The 24,821-nt window shown below is 39.4% G+C and overlaps 1 protein-coding gene across 3 annotated transcripts in view; it reads right to left on the bottom strand.

Annotated features, from left to right (window-relative positions):
* The window catches only part of Sel1l2 (SEL1L2 adaptor subunit of SYVN1 ubiquitin ligase), a 124,885-nt gene that overhangs the window by 87,427 nt on the left and 12,637 nt on the right, over nt 1–24,821 (bottom strand). For 2 of the 3 annotated variants that reach the window (XM_034495411.1, XM_076929847.1), the window contains exon 2: nt 2,806–2,861. The exons of the other annotated variant lie outside the window; for it this stretch is intronic. In XM_034495411.1, coding sequence (XP_034351302.1) covers nt 2,806–2,861 — 56 coding nt within the window. The remainder of the gene's footprint in view (nt 1–2,805; nt 2,862–24,821) is intronic. 3 annotated transcript variants of the gene reach the window in all.

The raw sequence follows: 24,821 nt of genomic DNA on the forward strand, positions 1-24,821 counted from the left end.
CTTTGGGGGTTGAATGACTCTTTCACAGGGGTCGCTGCATATCAGATAGTAACATTATGATTCATAGCAAAACTACAGTTGTGAAGTAGCAATGGAAATAATTTTACGGTCATGAGGAACTGTATTTTTTTTTTTTTTCTGAGACAGGGTTTCTCTGTGTAGCCCTGGCTGTCCTGGAACTCACTCTGTAGACCAGGCTGGCATCGAACTCAGAAATCCACCTGCCTCTGTCTCCCAAGTGCTGGGATTAAAGGCGTGCACCACCACTGCCCCGCATGAGGAACTGTATTAAGGGATTACAGAATTAGGAAGGTAGAGAACCACTGCTTTAAGGAGAGAGAGAGAGAGAAGGAGGGAGGGAAGGAGGGAAGGAGAGAGGGAGGGAGGGAGGGAGGGAGAGAGGGAGGGAAGGAGGAAGGGGGAAAATGTGAGTATGATGGAGGATAACAGAATAGGTGACTGTTGTGGACTGTGGATTGTTAAAGTCAGAAAAGTCAGAAAGGAAAAAATTAGGAAAAAGGCAGCTTCATTTTGGTGTTGTATTGTTATAATATAAGTGGTCATTGTCATGAAGGATAGCCCAGACCTTCCTGGTCTGCAATGGAGGTACAAATGGTGAAAGGATATATTCAGCCAAACTCATTCACTTCATTGCCAAGGAGCCATGAAGCACTGCAATAAGTTTGGGTGGCTAGATCTTTGATCTTTGATCTCCTCATCTCTTAAGTGTATAGGCTCCACCAGGCTGTTTTAAGGAAGTTTTAGAAAATGTAAGCCAAAGACTCAGGAGAGATATGGTGCACAGACAGGCTGACTTGACACATCTTCCTTTATCTTTGAAGCAAAGGCAGTACTTTTGGTACTTTATGTTGGGAGCACCTGGAGGAGCTTTTTGTTTCCTTTCTAGCCTGGGCTATACATGGAGATTGTGTTCCTAACCCACTAATACTCGACACTGAGAGCACATTTATGGGTCTGAGTCGCATCTATTATCTTGAGCAGTAGCAGGATTCCCAAGGGGCATTCAAGTGATTCTATCAGGCAGAAACTGCAGGTTACACAGTACTGAGAACCCAGGGACAAGGATGATGACCATGAGGAAACTGATGTTCCTTCAATGTCTCTCCCATCCAAGAACAAATGAAGATCTTTTGTGAAACTTACTTCTACTTTTGCTGCTGATAATAAACCCACTACTAATTATGGTACGTGGTAGTTATAGCAATGGGAGAGATGCTAAGTTTGGAGGAGCTTAGGAAATGTTGCAGCATAAAGAAATGTGCTTAATTTGCACAAACTCATCTCCACATTTTATCCCTTAAATATTTATTCATTAATTCAGTAAACATTTATTAGTGGAAGTGGTGGGTGATACATTCCTGCAATCCAAGCACCCAGGAGGCTGAGGTAGAAGGATCTCAAGTTCCAGACCAGCCTTGGCTGCATGGCAAGATTATATATCAATAAAACAAAACAGAAATATTGAATGTTTGTATGTGACAAGTTCTATTCTAGTGGCTGGGCCTAGTTGTAGTGAGAAATGAAGACAAAAATTTCTGCTCTTTTGTAGTTTATGACTGACAGGCTAACAAATACTATATGCTACATAGTGGCAGTACTAATAGGAAAATCACAGCATGGAATGAAATAGAGAAATGTATGATGTCTAGGCATGGTAGTGCATGTCTGTAATCTACTTAAGAATTTCAGGTCAAACAGAGCTATACAGAAGACCTCAATTCAGAAACCAGCAAAGGAAAGGAATAGACAGAAAGGATTTGGGACTTTAGAATGGAGTGTTTTCTAGTTTAGTTTCCAGGGAAGGACCCTCTGAAAAGATGGTGTTTGAAGAACTACATGAAAGAGGTAAGGTGAGGGAGGAAGCCATGGCATTGTGATTAAGAAAGGACAGAAATGACTGGAGAGCTGGTTCAGTGGTTAAGAGTACTTAATGGCCCTTGTAAAGGACTGAGTTTGGCTCTCAGCATCCACATAAGGCATCTTACAAACACCTGTAGCTCTAGTTCCTGGGAGGATCTGACACCTCCAGCCTCCACGGGTACCTGCATGTATATGAACACATGCACACACAGATGTGCACATCTATTCATAATTAAAACTAATAAAGCAAGTATTTTTTTTTAAAGAGAGAAAGGATAGAAAGATGTGCTAATGCCCAAGGTTTATGAGAAATAATACAGAGCCCAGAATGTTTGGAATAGTGCCAGGGAGACAAATAGTAGGTAGGTAACATAAGAAAAACAAGTAAATAAAATATCCAATAAAAAACATAAGAAAAACAAGACAACACAACGACAACAACACAACAAAGCAGTGGTGCAAGAACCCTGAGCCCAGTAAACAAGTCATTGCAAGGACTTTGGGTTTTGCTCCCTGGATGAGATGGTGAAATACCTAATTGGTTTTAAGCAAAGGCATAACTGCAGATGACCTATATACCACGTTACATTAGTAGTTGGGTTAAGAATAGAATGAAGAACAGAATCCCCCTCCTTCTAAGGTGCCAGAGGACACTACAAAATTACAAAAGCATCTTAAACCACTCTCTGTCCTGTCTGTTTTAATGCTGAGGGCTTCAGGCTAGCCAGAGCACAGGGAAACCTCAGCCTAGTGAACAGTCTTCTCCGAAGAAAGGAGACTTTTTCAAAGTAAAAATGAAACAATGACTAATTATCTGTTTGGGAAATTCCGAGTATGCTGAATACACATGCTGAATACACTCTATTAACAGTGTCTGTAGCCAAAATTTTCTATTGAGAAAATACGATTTAGCAAAATATTTACCTGTGTGGTGACATTCACTTCCTTTTGCTTTTTGTTATATCTTTCTGCTTCAGTATCTGCAATTTATAAAGCAATTCTATAAAATTTGAAGGCATTGAAAACATTTACAAAATGCAGTTTCTATTTAAAAACTGTCTCAGAAAGTTAGAACTTGCATTATAATACTTGAGAGGACTTCATAGAGTTACTAATAAGGTACTAAAATAAGCCCTTTGGTGATAATTTTTAAAGATATAAACTTGACATCAGAGGTAACCTACTTCAAGCGAATAAATGTTTGAGAACTGAGCTAAGATACGAGGGATCTGTAACAATCACCGGTTACTGTAGTAGTAAGAGCTATTGACATTCTTGTTTGTTTTGATTTGCTTTGAGTCCAATAACATGCTATTTGTAGGTTACAGATACAGAGGGTTAGACAGCTGACTAGAGGCTGCCTTTGAGGCAGTGAAGGAGAATTAAAAAAAAAAAAAAAAAAGACTTTTCCAAAAAGAGAAATAGAAGAAAAGCTTTGGAAATCCACAAAGGCAGCAAAAAAAGATACAGAAAAGAGCTAGGAGAAAATATATAAAACAAAACACACGACGCATACAAGCAAGACGAGCACAGCTGCAGCTCCAAAGTTCCTTGTGAGGAACAAGAAGCTGTTTCCAAAGGGAACGCTGATGGAAGCCAGGCCTCTCATCTCAGAGCGAGCCAGGTTCCCAGGAGCATCAACTCCAGTGGCCAAAGATACAGAGATTGCGATGGTGGAGAGAAAGATCCTATTTTGTCATGATACACCACTGGAAAGCTGCGGAGCATGGTCTTTCTTTTTTTAAAAAAATGTATTTACGTATATTAAATACACATAATGGTAGGTTTCATTATGACGCTTTCATACACATATATAAAGTACATTCATATACACATATCTGTGTGTATGCACACACACATATGAGGAAATTTATACACAACTCTCAACCCTTGCTTGTCCTGCTCACCCCTTTTCACCTTCCCAACCAGTTCCCCTACTACTGCACCACTGTCCTGTTCTCTTCCTCTCTCCCACTCTTTCCCTCTCTCCTCTCTTTTTCTTCCTCTCCTTTTACCCATTCCTCCTCCCCTCCCCTTCCTTTTTCCCTCTACTCTCTCTCTTTCTTCCCCTTTTTATGATTCACAGAGTTTAATTAGAGTGTTTACAGGAACATGATTGATTAAGGAGTTATTTACAAGCACTCGGACAGTTCTATGCTATTGAAAACGAAGCTCTTTCTAACTATATTTGTCTCATCAGGGAGAGATGGCATCTCATACCCCCCTACCCCATTCTGTGACATAATGTTGAAGGGCCCAGTCTTGGTGTGCTGATAATCTCAGCTTTTGAGAGCTCAACTGTGATGCCTATTGTTCAACTTAACTACATTCTGCAATTAACCTAAAGCCCACACATACCTGGGAGGGATTTAGTTTCAATTAATTAAATCATTTGAAGTTGGGATACCTCTTCTAATCCAGTGATCTTCAATATATTTGAGGTGGCAAGATACATGCTTAACGCAGATCTTTTGAGGTGGGAAGACACCTTTTAATCTGGACCACACCTTCTGCTGGTAGCTTACACCAAGGACATGGAAGAAGCAGTTTTCTCTCTTTGCCTGCGTGTTCTCCATGCCAAGTTTATTCCTCCATAGCATCACAGCCTACTTCTTTGGAATTCTGGTGTATAGTGAAGACCAGTTGAGACATCCAGCTAATGAACTGAGTAACAGTTGGATTTTTGTATCCTCTGTTGGTAGACAGCCATTGTTGGGCTAGCTGGACCTGAGGCTATAAGCCTTTTAAATAAATCCATATATATTTTCATCAGTACTACAAGACCAGGTCATGCTCTACATCCCCTTAAGAGAGAAACTATTGTTAAAAACTGAGGTACCTTGAAGATGTGAGACCAGAGAGTATTCAGGGGGGTCTGCCACAGCTTCAGAGTGAGCAAGGCCCAGAAAGGAACTTTTAGTATACAAGGAGGCAGACATTAATGGGCTGTTGGGTGCAGGTGGCAAGAGGCTGACTCAGGATGGAAAGTGCACAGAGAAATAGCCCTCCCCCTAGTGGCTGGGATTAGATCAGTTCAACTGGGAATAAATCAAGAGTTTGATAGCTCTGAGCCTGAAGCTAGTGGATGGATCAAATTCTGGATCCACTTGTCTGTTCTTCACTAATAGAGGTCCAGAGAAGTTACCTACAGCAACAATACCTCAGCAAGTTGATTAACACTCAGGAGGCATTGAAAAGAATGAAGGTAGGCCCTCTGTCTCTATGCTCCAGTGCTGAGGATAAGTCCCACACCCAGAGTACCTTGAAGACAGTGCTCTCATCCCCAACACACTTGGCCCTTACTAAAACATTATCCATACAGCAGCAGTGTAGCCTGGAGAGTCTCAGAAGAGTGAGAAGATTTTCTCAGCCCACAGAGTGCAAAGATGAGCATATCCAGCAGAGGCCCCTGAGAAGGATGACAAATGGCTTCTGTGAAGACAGCTCCCTGGGTATCAGACACTTGTGCAGACTCAGCAAGAGCAGAAAGAAGAGATTGGAGCTTGCAGGTTGATTGGCCATCTCTGCTCCATGCATGTAACTGGTGATTTTTATTTGTTGATTTTTAACTGTTTTCTATTTAATTTTATTTGTATTTATCATTTAGTTTCATATATTTATCTAATTTTGTTAAAGCATTTTTCATTTGGGGAGAACGTTTTTTTTTCCCCCTCCGCTTCTTTTTTCGAATCATTAAAGAACACCTTTACTCACTAAACCAACTCTAGCCCTAACATTTCCCACTTTGTACATTCATTGTACACACTACTGTGTTACACAGGAGCATTGTCATACAAGTGCAGATTAGATGTTGAGTGGACCCCTGCCCTACACGCCCAACTTCTCCTTTCTCCCCTCACCCCAGCCCTTTGGTCTCATTATTCTCTTAGACAATATTGCTTCTGCTTACCTGTCATATAAACGTACACACATGATTTTGTGTGTTTAAGTCTAGGAACCACAAGTTAAAGAAAACAATATTTATCTTTCTATGACTGACTTAACTCACTTAATAGATGTGCCTTCAGTACATACATTTCTCTAAAAGCAATATTCACTCTACAGCTGAAAAAAGTTTCACCGTATATGCGTGCGATCTCACTCACACCCCAGCGTACACACACACACACACACACACACACACACACACACACACACTTTCTTACCCACTCCCTCACTGTGAAACACCTAAGTTTGGCTCTTTGATGTGGCTATTGTCAGCAGTGCTGAAGTAAACAATAAACAAGGACACCGGGACATGAAGACTTGGAGAATGGTATGCAGCTAGTCATATGGAAGATGGATTATTATTATTATTATTATTATTATTATTATTATTATTATTATTATTATTTTAAAAACTGCCATGCTGACAACTGTAGTGGTGGGCTAGTTCCCAGTAGTGTATATCAGTTTGGTTTTGTCTGCATCCTTGATGTATCTGTTTTGTTGTTTTGTGACTGTGTATCTCTGATTGTCCTGGACCTGGCTAAGTAAACCAGGATAGGGAAGAACTCACGGAGGCCTGCCTGCCTCTGTTCCCTGCGTGCACCTCCGTGCCCAGGTGTGTTTGTTTTCTTACTGATTAAAATTCAGACCTGGGTAAGATGGAATCTCAACTTTTAAAATCATGTTACAAGAGAACAGGCTTCCTTAGGATCTGTTGGCATATACCTACCTTTCATTGATGCTCTGCTCCTTACCTTTCGGCCCCATTTCTTTGCACCCAGTCCTTGTTTATATCCTCCTACTCGAAATAAGCTGCCCTTTACTTTCATACCACGTGTGTTCTATTACCTCCTTCTCACTCCCCTCCCTCAGAGCCTCTTCCCCTTCTCCCTGTAAGTCCTTTTGTACTTTTATTGCCTCTATACACACCCATCCCTATATAAATACACATATATAAAAATTAGAAGCTAGGATCTGCATATGAGAAAAATATGCAGTGTTTGGCTTTCTCTGCCTGGGCCGATTCACTTAGTATAATATTTCTACTTTCATATGTTTCCTGAAAATTTAATTTTTCTTTATGACTGAATAAAATTCCATTATATATGTACATAAATGTGATATATATCATATTTTTTACATGAATCTTTTGATGAGCATCTATTTTGTTCCACTTCTTTGCTGTTATGAATAAAACAGCAACAAACAAGGGTGTGTAAGCATATCAAAGGTAGAATCTAGAACTCTTTGGTTATAAGCTTAGAAGGGGTATAGCTGGGTCACATAGTAGTTTTATTTTTACTTTTTTTTTTTTTTTTTTGAGATCTCACTCTCACTGACTTCTATAAAGTTTGCATCAGTTCATTGTGAGTAAGGATTTCCCATTTCTCCTCACACATTTTTCTAGTGTTTGCTGTTATTCTGACCGAGATGAGGTGAAATCTCAAAGTAGCTTAATTTATTTTTTTTTCCTGTAAGCTAAGGATGATAATTAAAAATACCAAACTCCCTCTTTCTCTCTTTTTCATATGATCATTAGCTGTTTGTATTTTATCTTTTGAGAACTGTCTGGAGATTTTATTAGCCTTTTAATTGGTTGAATTGTTCTTAGATTTTTGTGCTTTTTGTATATTATAGATATTAATTCTCTGTCAGGGGTATAGGTAGCAACAATTTTTCCATTCTGCAGGCTATGTTTTCACTTGATTTATTTTCTCTGGAGCTTTTTATATTATGAGTCCCAATTACCTGTTGCTGGCCTTCTTTGAGTCACTAGAGTCCATTCAGAAAATCTTTCCTGATCATGGCCACACCACCCCGAACATGCCTGATCTTGGAAGCTAAGTGGGGTTAGACGTGGTTTGTGCTTAGGTGGAGCATAGTCCTATCCCTGTAACTTGAGTGTTTTCTCTGTTATGTTCATAGAATTTCAGGTCTTACATTGAAGTCTTTTTGCCATTTGCAGTAGACTTTAATAGAGGTGAGCTATAAAGATATTGGTTATTTCCTATTTGATACAATTTTGGCTGTAAGTTTGTTACATATAACCTTTATCATGTTGATATATGTTTCTTCCATTCCTAGTCTCTTCAAAGCTTTATCATGAGAAGATATTGGATTTTGTCAAAGGCCTTTTCGGCATCTATTAATATGATCACATATGATATATTACATATGCTGATTTTCATGTATTGAACCATTCTTGTGGCTATGGGAGGAAGTCAAGGTGATGTTGATGAATGAGCCTTTTGTTGCGTACTTGAATTCTGCTCACAAGTATTTTGTTGAGAACTTTTACATATATGTTCATTAGGGAGATTTATTTATGTAGTTTTGTGTATCTTTATTTGGTTTTTGCATCAGGCTAATATTGACTGTAGAAAGTTCAATCTTTATAAATTTGTGAATATGAAAAATATACAATTGTGTATATTAAGTTATTCATATTTTCCTTTGTCATTTTAGTTTTATTCTATTATTATCAGAGAATATAATATATCATTTAGATTTTTTTTTAGAATTTTTTTAAGCCTTAGTTTGTGTCCTAAAATAAGAACTATTTTAGAGAAAGTTCCTTCTTTAGATTTTTCTTAGGTTTATTTAATTAATTATACAATTTAATTCAGAATTTCTATTTAGTTTTTGTTAACAAGATCTATTTGTCAATAAGAACCAGGCATTTGTTGTTGTTGGAGGTTTGTTTGTTTGTTTTTTGAGACAGGGTTTCTCTGTGTAGCCCTGGCTGTCCTAGAACTGCTCTGTAGACCTGACTGGCCTCCAACTCGAAGATCTGCTTGCCTCTGACTCCCCAGTGCTGGGATTAAAGTAGGACATCATTGCCAGATGAGAATCTGGTACTTAAATCATCTATTATTATTATGCTGAGACAAATTCTTATCATTCTATAGAGTAGTTGTGGTTTGAATATGCTTGGCCCATGGGAAGTGGCACTGTTAGAAGGTGTGACCTTGTTGGAATAAGTGTGGCCTGGTTGGAGGAAGTGTGTCACTATGTAGGCAGGCTTTGAGGTCTCTTAGTGCTCAAGCTCTCCGCAGTGTGTTAGAGACCCTCCTCCTCACTGTCTGCAGAAGATAGCCTCCTTCAGACTGCCTTTGGATCAAAATGTAGAATTTTCAGCTCCTTTTCCGGTACTGTGTCTGCCTGCAGGCCGCCATGCTTCCCACCATTATGATAATGGACTGAACCTCTGAAATTGTAAGTCAGCTCCAACTAAATGTTTTTCTTTGTAAGAGTTGCCTTGGTTGGGAGGATGTGTGAATCTTGCTCAGAAGGAGAAACTAAATAAGTCAGGTGGATGGCGAGAGGAAACAAGATAGGGGAGGAGCTGAGGGGGTGAAATGGTGTGGCAATCAGGTGTGAGGAGGGGGACAGAGGTCTGGGAGTGAGGATAGAAATCAATGTGGGTATGGGGGCTGGGGAGCATCTCTGGTGACTATCCGGAGGTCTGGGATGGGAGAGGATAAGGGAGAATCTACAGGAGTTACCCTAGCTTACATTCCTTTCAGAGGGGGGATATAGAAACTAAAATGGCCACCTCCTGTAGCCAGGCAGGACTTCCAGAGGAGGGAGGGGGACATCAATCCACCCACAAAACTTCAACTCAAAATTTGGCTTGCCTACAAGATGCGCAGGGATAAAGATCTAGCAGAGATTAAGGGAACAGCCCTCATTTGAGACCTATTTCATGTAAGATAGCCAACCCCTGACAGTATGAATGATACTTTGCTATGTTTGCAGACAAGGACCTAGCATAACTGTCTCCTAAGAGGCTTCATCCAGCATCAGATGGAGGCAGATGTGGAGACCCATAACCAAACATCAGGCAGAGCCTGGGGAATCTTATGGAAGAGTGGGGGATAGAACTGAGCAATTTGGAGGGGTCAAGGACACCACAAGAAGACCCACAGAATCAACTATCCTGGGAGCATGGGGGCTCACAGAGCCTGGGCCACCAACCAGAGAGCATGCAGGAGCTGGGCCTAGACCCCCTTATACATCTGTAGCAAACGTACAGCTTTGTGTTTATGTGGGACCCCTAACAAGTGGAACAGGAGCTATCTTGATCTCTGTTCTTTTTCCCCCTACTTTGACTGCCTGAATGGCCCTAAGTGGGAGAGATTATACCTAGACCTGCTGGGACTAGTTGCCCCAGGGTGAGGTGGTACCCAAAGAGGGCTCCCCTTATCTGAGAAGGGTTGAGGGCAATAGGGAGAGTGATTAGAAAGGTGGGACTGGGAAGAGAGGAGGGAGGGGGATGTGATCATGAAGTAAAGTGATTTTTTAAAAAAGAGTTGCCTTGGTCATGGTGCCTCTTCATAGCAATGGAAACCCTAACTAAGACAGTAGTGTTTGTTCATGAAATTAAGTGCTCAAGATTTGGTGGGTATATATTTAGAATTGCAATGTCTTTTTTTTTTTTTTAACAGATTGTTCTTTCATCAGTAGAAAGTAATCTTACCTATTTTTTCTGAATAATTTTGTTTGAAGTCTACTTTTTCAGTTATTAGAACAACACTGGCTTTTTTTTTCTAGTTCCATTTAATTAGAATGCTTTTTTTCTATCCTTCATTCTAAGGTTGCATCTGTCTTTGATGATGAAGGGCATTTCTTGGAGGCAACATGTTTTTATATCCAGTATGCTAATCTGTTTCTTTTGATTAGGGAACTGAGGCCATATTTAGATGAATTATTTAGAATTAGTTATACTTTATTATTTAGAATTAGTTATAAATAGTATATATTATCTTCTTATAGTATATATTAGTACATTACATATACTTACATATGTAAATTTATAGAATTATTACTGAAAGGTGTATATTAATGCCTATCATTATAATTTTATAGTGGTTGGTAGTTTCTGATTCTTCATTTTCTTATTTTCTTAACTACTGTTCTGGCACAGTTTATTTTTTCCTGTAGCCTTATGAATATATTTATTTTTCTTGTCAGCGTCCTCCAATATATTTTTTTTTCAAGAATCTTTTGTTGAGTTGGCTTGGCCATGAATTCTTTTGGGCTGCTTTTTCATGCAAAGTGGTCCTTTCTCCTTTAGTTGTGACAGATAGTTTTTCTGGGTATAGTAGTCAGGGTTGGCATATCATTCTAATACCTTCAGGTATTTAAAGTTTCTGCTCAGAAGGCTGTTATTGTAATGGCCTTGCTTTTGTATGTGATATTTCTCTCGGCTTTCAAAATACTCTGTTTTGCTCATTGTATTTAATGTTTTAGCTATAATATGATATGGGCAAGTTTATTCGATTCCAGAGTTGCCGGGTTGGTTCAGCGTATTTAAGTTGACAAATATAATTCCCACATAAATAGACATAAGGACAGAAATTAAATGATTATTACAACTGATGAAGAAAAGATTTCTCACAAAATTCAATAACCACTCATAATAAAGAAATGAAGAAGTAAGTAGAACGTGTCTCAACACAATAAAGCTATGGATAACAAACCTATAGCCAATGAAATACTAAATTGAGAACATTTTAGAGAAAATCTGGAACAAGACAAGGGTTTTCATTCTTTCCATTTTTACTCAGTATAGTACTTAAGTCTCAGTGAAAGCCGTGAGTCTGATACTAGGCATATAAATAGACACACAGACCAGTAAAATAGAGGACCTAAAAACAAATCCCACAGTTATAGTCACCTAATTTTTGCCAAAAGTGTAAAAAGCATAACCAGCGATAGATGGTGTGATGGCAAGTTTTATGTCAACCTGACACAAGCTGGAGACACTGGAGAGAAAAGAGCTCTTCTGAGAAAGCACTTCCATAAGATTAGGCTATAGGCAGGCCTTTGCGGAAATGCTTCCATAAGACTGGGGTTTAGGTAGGCATGTAGGGTATTTTCCTAAGTAGAGATTGATGAAAAAGGCCCAGCCCATTGTGGATGTGGCCATCTCTGAGCAAATAGTCCTGGGTTCTAAAACAAAGCAGGCTAAGCAAACCACAGGGAGCAAGCTGCCCTTCTCAGTGGCCTCTGCCTCAGCTCCTGCCTCCAGGTTCCTGCCCTGCTTGGGTTCCTGTCCTGACTTCCTTTGATGGAAAACAATGCTGTGAAAGTGTGAGATAAACAAACTGTTTCCTCCTCAGTTGCTCTGCTCCTACTCTTTCCTCACAGCACTAGAAACCCTAAGACAGAGCTTCATGACAAATGGGTCTAGAAAAACTGAATTTCCACATGTAGATGAATGAAATTTTATCTTGCACAAAAGCAATTCCAAAAAAATCAAATACTTTACAATAAGACCTAAAACTCTGAAATTTCTAGAGGAAACGTGGGTAAGACACTTCAAATTGTAGGTTTAGGAAAAGATTTCTGGAACAAGGATCTAACAGGAAACATCACAAGAATTCTGGTCTACTAGATTTCTAGATTAAGTTACTTAATGAGACTCTAAAAGAAAAAAAGAAAAAAAGAAAAGAAAAAGAGAACAAGAAAAAAAACCTTTAAGCATTAGACAGGATATATAAAAAAATTTCAGAAATTAAGCTAATAAAAATCCACATACCAGCCAATGAAGAAATGTGCTAATGATCTGAATAAACAATTCTCAAAATAAAAAGTACAAATAGCCAACAAACACTTTAAAGTGTGTTCAATATGCTTATCCAGAGAGATCCTTAATTTATGAACATTTCTTTGACATTCTATCTTACCCCAGCCACAATGGCTATCATCAAGAAAATGAATGACAAGAACTGCTGGCAAGGAAGTGGAGAAAGCAGAACCCTTACTGACTGCTGATGGGATTGTAGACTGAAAGACTCAGTATAGAGACTCTTAACAAACAAAACAAAACTGATCATAGAACTCTCTCTCTCTCTCTCTCTCTCTCTCTCTCTCTGTGTGTGTGTGTGTGTGTGTGTGTGTGTGTGTGTGTGTGTGTGTGTGTAGATCATGAAACTAGAATGTGGAACAAGCGAGGGAAAGAAGCTGAAGAAATACACACAGTAAGAGAGCAGAAGGGACTAACTAGAGGATGAAAGGGAATCAGTCGGAAGAGAGGAAGGCAGAGAGAAGGGACAGGTGAGAGGTGAGGACAACCTATAATGATGACTTACATGTCTGAAGTGAGTGATGAAACTCATTGCTTTGTATGCTAACCAAAAACATTAATAAAAGTAACAAGTTACAAACATACAGCAAAATAAATACACTCATTTGACAAAATAAAGTGCTGAGCTGAACTCTACCATGCAAGTGCAAGTTCTCCAAATGCAAGAAACTTCAATTAGCTTACTTGATAAAAATTTTACCTAGAAAAACATTTAAGCCAGAGGCATTAAAAGGGGGCGAGAGGACAGTGCAAGTTAATATTCTAATATGTCATTATTAAAATTGATATTTCTAAATGTCATTTTAATTTATTGATCATTTACAGTCCACTTATTTCTAAGTTGGATTTTAATTAAAATGTATTTATGTAAATAAATGGTATCAAGCATTAAAATATAGAAACACACACACACACATATTTATAATTTTTTTTGGAAGGCTGGGTCTTGCTATTTAGTCCCAGTTCCCGTATTTATTTTTCCTAGTGCTACAATGCCATGTTTATGTGGCCATACAAGCTTGTAAGTTTTAAATTCTTCTTTGTTTTGTATTGTTGTCCTTGGGCTTGAAACTGGGGCCCTGTACATGCCTGTTAAGCAGTCTCTACCAATCATCTACTTCTCCAGTCTTAAATTTTATATTCTTGTAGGCTCATCTGTATGTCAGAGAGGTAATGTAATTAAACAGCATCAAGCTAGTGTTGATTACACTAGGATTTTAAATTTGAGAAAATAATTTCCAATGAATCCTCAAATCAATTTTTGGCAAATTTGTGCATAGGAATATAAATCATATATAGTATGTCATAGTCATTAGTATACTTATTTTTTTCATTGTACTTAAGATTTATTAATCTCTAAAGTTAGAAAAACAAATCTTTGGAAACCAGACACAAGGTTATAACCCCAATCTGTCAGCTTTGGTACTCTGTTAGGAATGAAAAAGTTCTATTGCTTTAGTGTGATACACTATAAAACTGATGCTACATATCTGAGCTTGTTGGCACAGGCCTGGGACCCAGCTACTTGGGAGGCTGAAGTGGAGGACTTCAATTTTTTTAAGCCAACTTGGGAAAATTAGTGAGAACTTGTTTCAGTTAACAGCAAAGAGGGATGAGAGTGTAGCTCACTGGCAGAACACTCACCTAGCGTGTATTAGGAGGCCCTGGGATCAGTCCCCAGTACTAAAAACACAGATGAAAATAAAACCAAAAAGCAAAAATCCCATGCTTCGTGAAGTAAAACACATGTGCATGTGATACATGTAAAACACAACACATGTAAAATACACATGTATGTGATATGCTCACTTTCTAGACACATAATTTAGTGTTTAGAATTTGACTTAGGACAAATACAGGTAGTCAATTTTTTTATATTTACAAAAGTCACGTGATTCTACTTTAAAAGCAGGTCATAAATTTTCTTATGTTATCTCTAGGCTTGTACTGACTGGTCTAATGTGTTTTATCCTTTCTGTCACTGATGAATGTTACCTGTTTTCCCCCAATAGAAGCAAATCTATTAAAATTAGTTATTTTTGACTGACACATAGTTATGTGTTTATGAGGGAAGCTGTTGTTTTGATCCTGGTTGCAAACTCGTGGTCACATGTTCTGTTTATTTTGTGAGACAGACTATATAGGAATTAGCCACCCCTTATTTGATATTTAACCCCTTGTCAAATCACTAAAGTAACCAGCAAATTCTAAACTAAAATTTAACCTTTACATGACAGATGCATTAACAAACATACTGTTTTAAAGATTCTAGTTTATAAAATTATGTATATCTGAATTGCTCCTTAGATTCTTAGGGAGTAAGACACATAACTAGAATGAAAATATTATTAATAAAAATTTCTCTATTGAAAGTTTGTGGTTAATGGAAGCCAGTAATATTTTGCAAGTCAAGATGGCATTATTGTCCCCAACTCTGCCTTGATATCTAGCAAGTCCTCATTTTGTGCTGTTTTCATTAGTTCTCTATGATAATCAAATGACATAACCCATATATTTTGCACAATATTTTATATTTGGAGCATAACAAAGTTCAGCTTTATGATATATAACTCTTCAAAGAATTTAAGATGGGAGCTAGACAGACAGCACTGGCTGCTTTTGCAGAGGGCCTAAGTTCAGTTCCCTGTATCCTCACGGTGGTTAACAAACATCCGTAGTGCCAGCTCCAGGGGACCTGGTGCCCTCTTTTGATCTCCACAGGTACTGAGCATGCATAAGGTGCACATACATACATGCAGACAAAATACTCATACACATAAAATAAATCTACTTTTTTAATATGGAAAAGAAAAAAGAATACATGTAAATTAAAGTCTATGGGAAATAAAACTTTGTTAGAGACCTCATAATTTTAGACATTAATGTTTTGCTTATTACTAGTCATCTGTCAATGACTGCTTTTTTATTCAAATCACTTAGTCTAATTATATTTGTGTATTAGAAATGATACACTGTGACTTGATATTATAGTAACAGTAAATGCCTAGTAATTTTTAAACTCCATTATTACAGCTGGAGAAAAATGCAAGGAGAAGCCATGTGATTTGCTAGATTCCCATTGTCATTTTCTTTTAAGTACATGGGATATAATTAGACCTAGTATGACAGAATGTAGAGACACAGAATACAAAGTAGAAAGTGTCATGTGTGCTGGAGACAGAGGACAAAATTATGGATATTAAATGGCATAAAGTTTATATTATACACTGGGCCACAGAATCAAGCTGTCAGTGGCAAGAGTAACATGAAAATTACAGGGCTAAAGTCAGTTATCAAGGGAAGGATAAGTGTAGCTAAGAGAATTAGTGGAGTGGGAGGAGGTCTCGGGTATAGCTCAAGAGATTAACTCTTCAGTAACTTAAGAGAAGAGAAGCCATCAGACATTATCTGCAGAACACTTGAAATTTACTAAACTATGATTCAGTTTTTCCTTCCAGGCTTTTAGATTCTCACCTAAGAAAATGAAATCTTGATTGGCTATCACAGAAAACATTCTGTTGGAAAGCAAATTGGTTGTTTTATACCAAGCAAGAAGCCATGGTTATTGCTAGATGCTAGTGGCAATTGTATCATATATATATATATATATATATATATTTTATTTCATGAATGATGACACTGCCACCAATTCCAACGCTTTGGGAGGAACACAGTCTGCTGGGAGCAGGAAGAAAAATACTTGAAGTTTTTCTAATATGAGGCTTTAATTTTTAAAATTCTGTTTTAAAGATCTATTTTTTACAACACATAATACAGTAGGTCAGCAACCTACCATGGTATGTGTATGTACCTTCAAAAAATTGATGTGAAGTTAGCCTTGGAAGGGAAATAAACATAATTTGCCTCTAGAATAAAAAATCTAACTACAAATGATTATATGCCAGATTCTTTGCATATAATTTTTTATCTCTAATATGGATATCAATCAAGTAAAGGGGTAAACAGGTGATATTTGTAGTCATGTGTTACTGTAATGCTAAGTGGAGTAACCAACTTGTCCAACGCCAGAATGAGATTCCCATTCAAGTCTGACGCCAGGTATCTCCTTCTTTCTATGCTGCTGTGGTTTCAAGCAATCAAAGAATCCTTACTAGTTTGCCTTTAACTGGGGAGAAGTTGTACAGCAGCCCAGCTGACCTTCAGCCTCACAGTCATAGAACAGAATTATGACTTGACAGTGAAGACTTAAAGGTTTGCCCAGTCACTGAGCTCTGTTTTCTTTTGTTTCCACCCTGTTCTACTCTGTTTTCTTTTGTTTCATTTTCTTCTTTCTGACTTCCCTGGATTTTTTTCTTCTGTACATTAACCTTAGATCCTAATCATAATTAGTAAATACCCTAAGACAAAGGATTAAAACAATTTCCCCAAGAGACCTTGGCAACAACATAGTTGCCCAAGGTAGATCCCTAGATAAGAGACCTTGTCTTCAACTTAGTTGCCAAAGTAGATCCCTAGATACCAGCCAGACACAATGTTAAACAGAGCCTTATAATCCTAGGCTACTTCAGTGGAAACCCTGAATTCTTGCCTTTGATGACAGACTTCAACCTTTTTCCCTGATGGGGGATGTTATTGAGTACACTTTTCCTGTTGTTACCACCATTTCTGAGCTGAGCCTGGTCTATTGGGACTCTCCTGAGTTGGGGCTTTCCCTCTTGCTCCAGTAACGAGGCCAGTTGAAAATAACAACAAAGCCACTCCCTCAAATCCCTGATGTTTCCCTTCAGCAAGATTTGGGTTGTTAGTGCAGCAACTGCAAACTGAAACAACTGTTTCTTCAGCTTAGGAGGCTCCTGAACTCCCAATTCTCAGAAGCTAAGGTAGACCAATACCTAATACCAAAATAAATCACATAGAACATATTAACAGCATTGACAAAAGGATTTGAGGAAAATAATATCTGAAAGCATTTCTTATAGTTCTTTACAGAGTTCATTCACATGAGAAACTCAACATACTCAGACTCCTACCTCCACCATTTATAAACTCACCACGTTTTCCCTTCTGATATTGATTAAGTCTAACCACTCTATCTTACTTCACTTCTAAGACCTATTTTTTATAGATACCCCCTTGGTAGCCAATACCTTGGTTTTCTTATTCTTCATGCGTATTTCTTATTTGTCACTCTTATTGCTTATGCCATGCCTCTCACTCTAGATTTGCCCTGCCTTTTAAAGTAAATTTGATCAAGACCTCTAGATGATAGCATTTGCTGAACCTCTTCTTGGTATTTCTTCTGAGGACTCAACACAATGTTACCTCACTTGCATATTGTGCCCTAAGGTTACACACTGTTATCAATGGCTGCCTTATGTTCCGGATCTTTTCCACTGATTAAGTTTCATTGTGATCTCTTGGACTGATCTCCCTTTGAGACACTCTGACTGCTGACCCTTTCTCATTGGCCTCTTTATCAGGTGTAACAAGCTGGAGTAATTGGTACCCCCAAACCTCCAACATCACTTAGGGGGTTCTTTGAGAGGTCGGGGGATGGTGAGGGACTAAGACAAACAGATGGGAAGAGGGACCATGACCAGACATCAGCATTCTCCTTTCCAAGATGGCCAACAACCTGGTGGTCAACATGGCTGGCTTCTTCCTCACTCCCTTGACCTGAGACAGCCAGCTTCAAACAAAGACCTGGAGGGTTTTTTACCTCTCCCACCAGTAGGATTCCCTTGCTGATGGACCAACCCTAAGAGTTCAAGGCCAGATCAGGACATATTTACACAAGAATTATGGGCCAGTCAGCCATTCTGTCTTTGCTCAAACTGAACAACCCTAAGTTAGGAGAGGAAGACCTTTCAAAGATTTAAAATCTTGAGCACTCCAGGAAAGACTGGTGTTGGGGGTTGGCCTGGTGCTACTGTGTATTCAAATGCTAAATACTGTCCCCCTAAATTCGGTTGCAGTCTACACAAGCACATACTCATGTACACCAAATGATGTTGTATAAACTTTCCTCTCCAATATTCTCTGACTGGCTAAATACAAATGGCTACAGCCAATTACTAGGGAGAATTGAGGTAGTAGACAGGCTTCAGTTACTGGGCTGGAGGTCACAAGTAGGGACCATGAGGAGGGAGGGAGGGAGAGAGAGAGAGAGAGAGAGAGAGAGAGAGAGAGAGAGAGAGAGAGAGAATAGGAAAGAAGGAGAAAGAAGGAGAAAGAAGTCAGAGCAGGAGGTCTCCATTAGATGGGATGGAACAGGAGCATGTGGCCGAGAGAAGTGGCCCCTGAGAACAGACTGATGGACCAGAAAGAGCCCTGGTGAGACTCAAACAGCAAGTAACTTGGGGAGCACAGCAGGGATAAATAGTTTAGGGACAATCACCCTGTAATTGTGCCTTAAGCTGATTAAATAAATCTATAGGACTCTATTGTTGGGGGATGGGGCTGGCTGGGTCATTATTAAATACCCAACAACATCATACTGGACTTTCCAGCAAAGTTCTTTCTCTACTTTGCAGAGATAATTCTCTATGTGTGCTTGGTGTGTGTGTGTGTGTGTGTGTGTGTGTGTGTGTGTGTGTTTCCTCACCACTGTCTTCATTAGGGAAAACAATGCCATCTGAAGGAAGCTCTAATGTTTGAAAAACAGGAAGCATGAGCTATGAGAAAAGGGATTAATGGAAGGAATAAGGCTCGCAGGAAACCACGACAGAAAACCTATGCTCATGCAAGTCAAGAAGGAGCCCAGCTTCCAGCCTCAGCAAGAAGGAGCTTGGCAGTTTGGATCATGTCGATCTGAATTTAGAGTCAAGAGAGATACAGGAGACCAGGGTTACAGAACCTTCCTCTGAGATTAAGGAAAACTGGTAAGGCCAGGGATTTAGCTAGGCAGACCCTGAATGGAGTCCCAGTGAGCCCATTGCATGAAGCTATAAAGATAAAGCCTGGATTGCCTTGGAGATGCTTTGCCCAAGATGTTAGAGATGCCAGATACCTGTGAAGGAAAGCTGCAGACAGGGCATGGAACCAGCTCCACAGAGAGATAAATGTATTGTAGTCAACAAAGTCGAGAGGAGTGGGAAAGCTGAAGAAAGTTTAACATCAGGCACGCAGATGCAGAATTTGGAGATTGCCCTACTGGGTTTTAGTCTTATTTTGGTCCAGTATTATTTCCTCAGTGTGATCCCTTTCCTCCATTTTGGCATGGTAATGTATATTCTGTGCAAGTATGTGATCTGCTTTTTTAATTTTTATTTTCCTGGGTTTACAGTTAAGAGACTGCCTTGAGTCTCAGAAGAGACTTTGGACTTTTTAAATAGTTTTGAGACTGAGAAAGACTGTGGAGACTTTGAAAGAGTTGGACGTAAGGCATTTTGCCTTATAGTATGGCCATAGGCCTTCTGGGGGACAGGAAATGAATGTGTAGTTTAAATGAGAAAGGCCCCATCAGTTCATATATTTTCATGCTTTGTCCTCAGGTGATGAACTGTTTTTGGAGTCTTGGGAGGTTTGACCTTGTTGAAGGAGGGGTGTCAGTGAGGGAAGGGCTTTCAAAAGCTCATGCCAGGCTCTGTGTGTGTGTGTGTGTGTGTGTGTGTGTGTGTGTGTGTGTCTGCCTGCTGCCTGCTGATTAGAATGTAAAGCTGTCAACTACTGCTCCAGCATCATGCCTGCCTGTCTGCATTACACCATGATTTTCATGAACCAAGCCTCTAAAACTGTAAGTAAGCCTCCAATTAAATGATTTATTTTATAAGAAAAAAAAGGAACATAAAAGGAAAGGGAAGGAAAAAGAAAGGAAAGGGAAGGAAAGGAAAGGAAAGGAAAGGAAAGGAAAGGAAAGGAAAGGGAAAAAAAGAAGAGAAGAGAAGAAAAATACAAGTTATAGGAGAATCCAGAAAGCAGTCCAGGCTCATGGAGATGAACCATGATAAACAAAGACAGTTCTAAAATCTGGGACTAAATCTTGAGAGCAAATCAGGCTGAAAAGAAATGAGTAGAGATATCCAGAAAAATCCATATTACCAGAACTGGGTTGATGACTGGTGAGTCTCTGCAGGGAGACAAGTGCACGGAGCGGCATGAGAGTCTGGAGAAACTGCCCTTAAAGGGATATTTATTTTGGGGCGGTGGGAATTTGGCTTTCTGAGGAGAGTGGAATGTAAATCAGCCTCTTTTCATTTTGTGCCTGCGTTCGTATGATAGCTGCCTCACAGATTGATCTAATTTTATTCTAATTTAAACGTACCCTCAGAATAATTTCCCCTCTACAGACACACATCCTCTTAAAAACCCATTAAGTCCTTGTGGCATAAAAGTGAAATTGCTCGGGTGACCTCCAGTTTCCTTCACAATCGAGTTTAACCCCATATTCATAACTCCTTTTAAATCCAAATAATCCCCACTTGGTTAGTTACTGGTTATACCTTTGAAAGTTCTCTTCTTCCATTTATATAATCTCCACATTTTCTATTGAAACTGGACTAAAAGTATTGAAAATTTCACTCCAAAAAAACGCATGTCTAAGCCTTTTATGCATTTGATTTGTGAGCCACTTAACTTTAGATATCACTAAGAAGGTGCTTAGAAAGGGCTCTTCATAACTCCTTACGCATCTGAATAAACATGGGTAAGTTTTAGAAAACTCTTTTGAGCCTCATTTCCTATCAGCTTGGAGCACCTGCCTTTCCTTTAAATTGTATGCCCACTCCTTACAGAACACCCACAGGGTAGCGTCGGGTAGAATCAAAGTGTGGGAGTGTTTACTGAAGGCAAGTGTTGAATTCAAGGCAGCCAAATAATAAATATCAATCCTCTTCTCCTTTCCCAATGACCCATCTTAAAAATAACAAAAAACAACAACAACAACAAAAACCCTCCTGTGCTGCAGATCACACCCAAGGCTTTGTGCCAACTAGGCAGGCGTTCTACCACTGAGGAATACACTCCCAGCCTCCAGAAGACCTGTCTTGTACCTGTGGGTCTGCATTTGCACAGATGGCATTGCTTTCAGTCGACTTAAAATGAGGAGGCTTTACTTTGTAAGCAGAAGAAGCAGCCACAGCCCAAGTCAGCTTTTAACTCTGATCGCTACTGCCTCCACCTTTCCCTTCAAGCCTCTTGCTTCAGTAACTTACGTTGTTACCAGAGTTCTGGTTACAGAACTCAACTCAACTCCCTTTCCCATGGCTTGGATTTGCACCTTCTCTAGCAGAATTTCACAAGACTCTTTGTCTTCTTTCTGATAGGAAGATACTGTGGTCTTCCTGTCCAGCCCAGGAGTGAGATTCTCCTCAACATCTCATTCTCCGACTCTGCTACCCACATGGCCAGTACCTTCTCTCTTATTTTCAACTTTCAGACATGACTACGTTCTATAGATGCCCATCACAATGGTACGCTAACACCGGTTTCTACACCATGGGTGCTGCTCATTCGAGGGTCAGGCAGCTCTTCTCGTCCTCTCTCTACAGGAGTGATTTATAATAATGACGCCCACGTAACTAGGCCAGACTTGGAAGTAACGAAGGAATATGCAAATGGAGATTAAAGAAATTGAAACTTGTAATAAAAGGACTGTGATAATGAAAATGCTCATACCATAATAACTTTGCTGAGGGATAAATGCATTTAATGTAGTAACTATAGACTTGATAAGGGACTACTGGTAGAGTTACATGAATTAGTACGGTAATTTGCTGAGTGTTTCAAAAATAGTCTATAATTTAGTGTTGATATCTGTGAAAGAAAGGTGTTTTTTAAAAAACTTTTTTCCTCCACTGCTGTCTTCAAGAACAAAAGTGACAAAATTTCCATAAAATAAAGGTACTGGGGGAATAAGCTAGCAGTGAGTGAATAGTGCTTTTATTTATTTTGATTCATATGCATTTTAATTGAATAGAAAAGGCTAAACAATTCCTTTAGCACTGTTGAAGATTTTTCCTTCCAGAAGATTCATTGTATATGCCAGCAAAAAGTATAACACAAACCTGCAAAAATGCTTGATAATATTCAATGTGCCTGTCATAATCCCTAACATACAGGAAGTACTTAGTGAATGTTAGTTTTATTGATTCTTGCTTAGGTGAGAAGTAACTTGGTAGGGATATAAATGACATATGGGAAAGCATGGTGGAGATGTTAACCGGTACTTTCCCCCTGGTACTACTTCCTTATACTTCAGGGCCTTTCTCTGTTCAGTCTGAGTTGTCCATTGCATCATAAAACAAAACAAAACAAAACAAAACAAAACAAAACAAAACAAAACAAAAGAGTCTGCCCCACCTGGGGATCCATCCCGTATACAGACACTAAACCCAGACACTATTGTGGATGCCATGAAGTGCTTGCTGACAGGAGCCTGATACAGCTCTCCCGAGAGGCTCTGCTAGAGCCTGACAGATATAGAGGCGGATGCTCGCAGCCAACCATTGGGCTGAGCATGTGGTCCCCAATGGAGAAGTTAGAGAAAAGACTGAAGGAGCTGAAGGGGTTTGCAACCCCATAGAAGAACAACAATATCAACCAACCAGACCCCCCAGAGCTCCCAGGAACTAAATCATCAACCAAAGAGTACACATGGAGCAACCCATGGCTCCAGCCGAATATGTGGCACACATGGCCTTGTAGGACATCCATGGGAGGAGACGCCCTTGGTCCTGGGAAGGCTCCATGCCCAGTGTAGGGGAATGCCAGAGCGGGAAGGCTGGAGTGCGTGTGTGGGTGGGGGAGCGCCCTCATAGAAGCAGGGGGAGGGCAGATGGGATAGGGGAGTTTTTGGAGGGGAAAGCGGGAAAGGGGATAACATTCGAAATGTACATAAATAAAATATCCAATGAAAAAAAGAACAACCAAACAAGCAAACAAAACCCCGAAGTGGTAGAAAGATCTAGGCGTGGATGTGGAGTGCACCATACATTGCATCAAAGTAGCAGCAAGTTTTTCTGGGAGCCATTGCCCAAATGGGAAAAGACTTTCTCTACTAGGAGTGAGGTGGAGAGAGCAGCTTTCACTGTGATAGCCTGAAGCTGAGGTTTGATGGACATCCGATCCATTCCTAAAATTTTAAGAAAGTTTTATGTATTGCAGATTAGTTTTTAAAGTAGAATTTATGATAGACACTCTAGTTTACCGCACATCAAAAACCCAAAGGCTTTCTTACTGCTGAATGTACAACGTGCCTCATGCTCTAGGGATGGGACAAGAGAGCTTTGAAGTTGGGGACACTGGTTGGTTACTTGAAAAGGTAGAACCTTGCAGTTGATAATTTGCAGTTTCAGTTTTAAAGAAGAATGGGAACACCCAAGCTATGAGTTTAAGTGTCATCAATGAGGAGTGACAGAGGTATGATTAAACAGGCAGTTAGATGACGTGGCTAGACTCCTATTACCTGTAACCTCCACATTCTGAACTAAATCATGACTTCTCATATGCCCCTTATCCAAGTCAGTCAAGGGGACTGCCACACACTCAAGTTTAAACTCTTGGGAAAAAAAAATTATTTTGACAGGAACTTACCCTGGCTGACCTGGAACTCGCTATGTACCCAAGGTGACACTGAATTTGTAGCAGTTCTCCTCAGCCCCCTGAGTGGTGAGGTTGCAAGCGCATGTCACTAGGCCTAGCCTGGATAATGTTTTATTCACTCCTCTCCAATATTCCAATGGCCATGAAAAACATGTTTTCTCTGAATAGTGTACAGAGAGTGGAGGGAGTCATTCTGAGATCGTAGATGTACAAGTGCTTGGCATGGGCTAAGCATTCAGTACTGACCTCATTTCCTGCTGTATTCTGTTCTTACTTACGTGGGCTGTCCACCTCCACACAACATTCATCTTACACTTTAGTTTGAGTACTTCCTCAATGTCAGGATGTTTTCCCTTCCTTTCCCCAACGTGCAAATGCTAGTCATCCTCCTAGGATATGTCTGTCCTCTATCAATACTGGAGCTGAACAGTATGCTCGTAATGCATCTTTGTGAAGTGACTAAGTGCATTTGTTCTCCTATTTCCTGGGGCTTGATTGACTTCAATGAGCCTTTCCTTTTAGGGACTTCCCCAGACTTATCTTGTGTGTCACTCAAGGTGGCACCCAACCACAGACTGAGTACAATACTATATTTCTTATTTTTCCTTTCTAGTTTCATTAGTGGACTTTTCATCCACATTGCTCCAACACTAGAATATCACAAATTTGGGGAGGGACTTACTTATTTTAGGGTACTTTTAAGTTTATATGTATTCATGTATGCCTGAGTGATTGATTAGTAATGACTGAACTAAGACAAATGATTTCCTGTAATGTGATATCAAATTTCCCTGAGTATTTTAAGAATGTATTTCACCAATTTCTTTTTCTTTTTATAGTTTCACAGTATTGGAGATTGAATTCAGGACCTTGTATCTCTTACTTTGAGATACAGCTC

This window comes from Arvicanthis niloticus, chromosome 2, assembly GCF_011762505.2.
Source record: "Arvicanthis niloticus isolate mArvNil1 chromosome 2, mArvNil1.pat.X, whole genome shotgun sequence".
NCBI lineage: Eukaryota > Metazoa > Chordata > Mammalia > Rodentia > Muridae > Arvicanthis > Arvicanthis niloticus.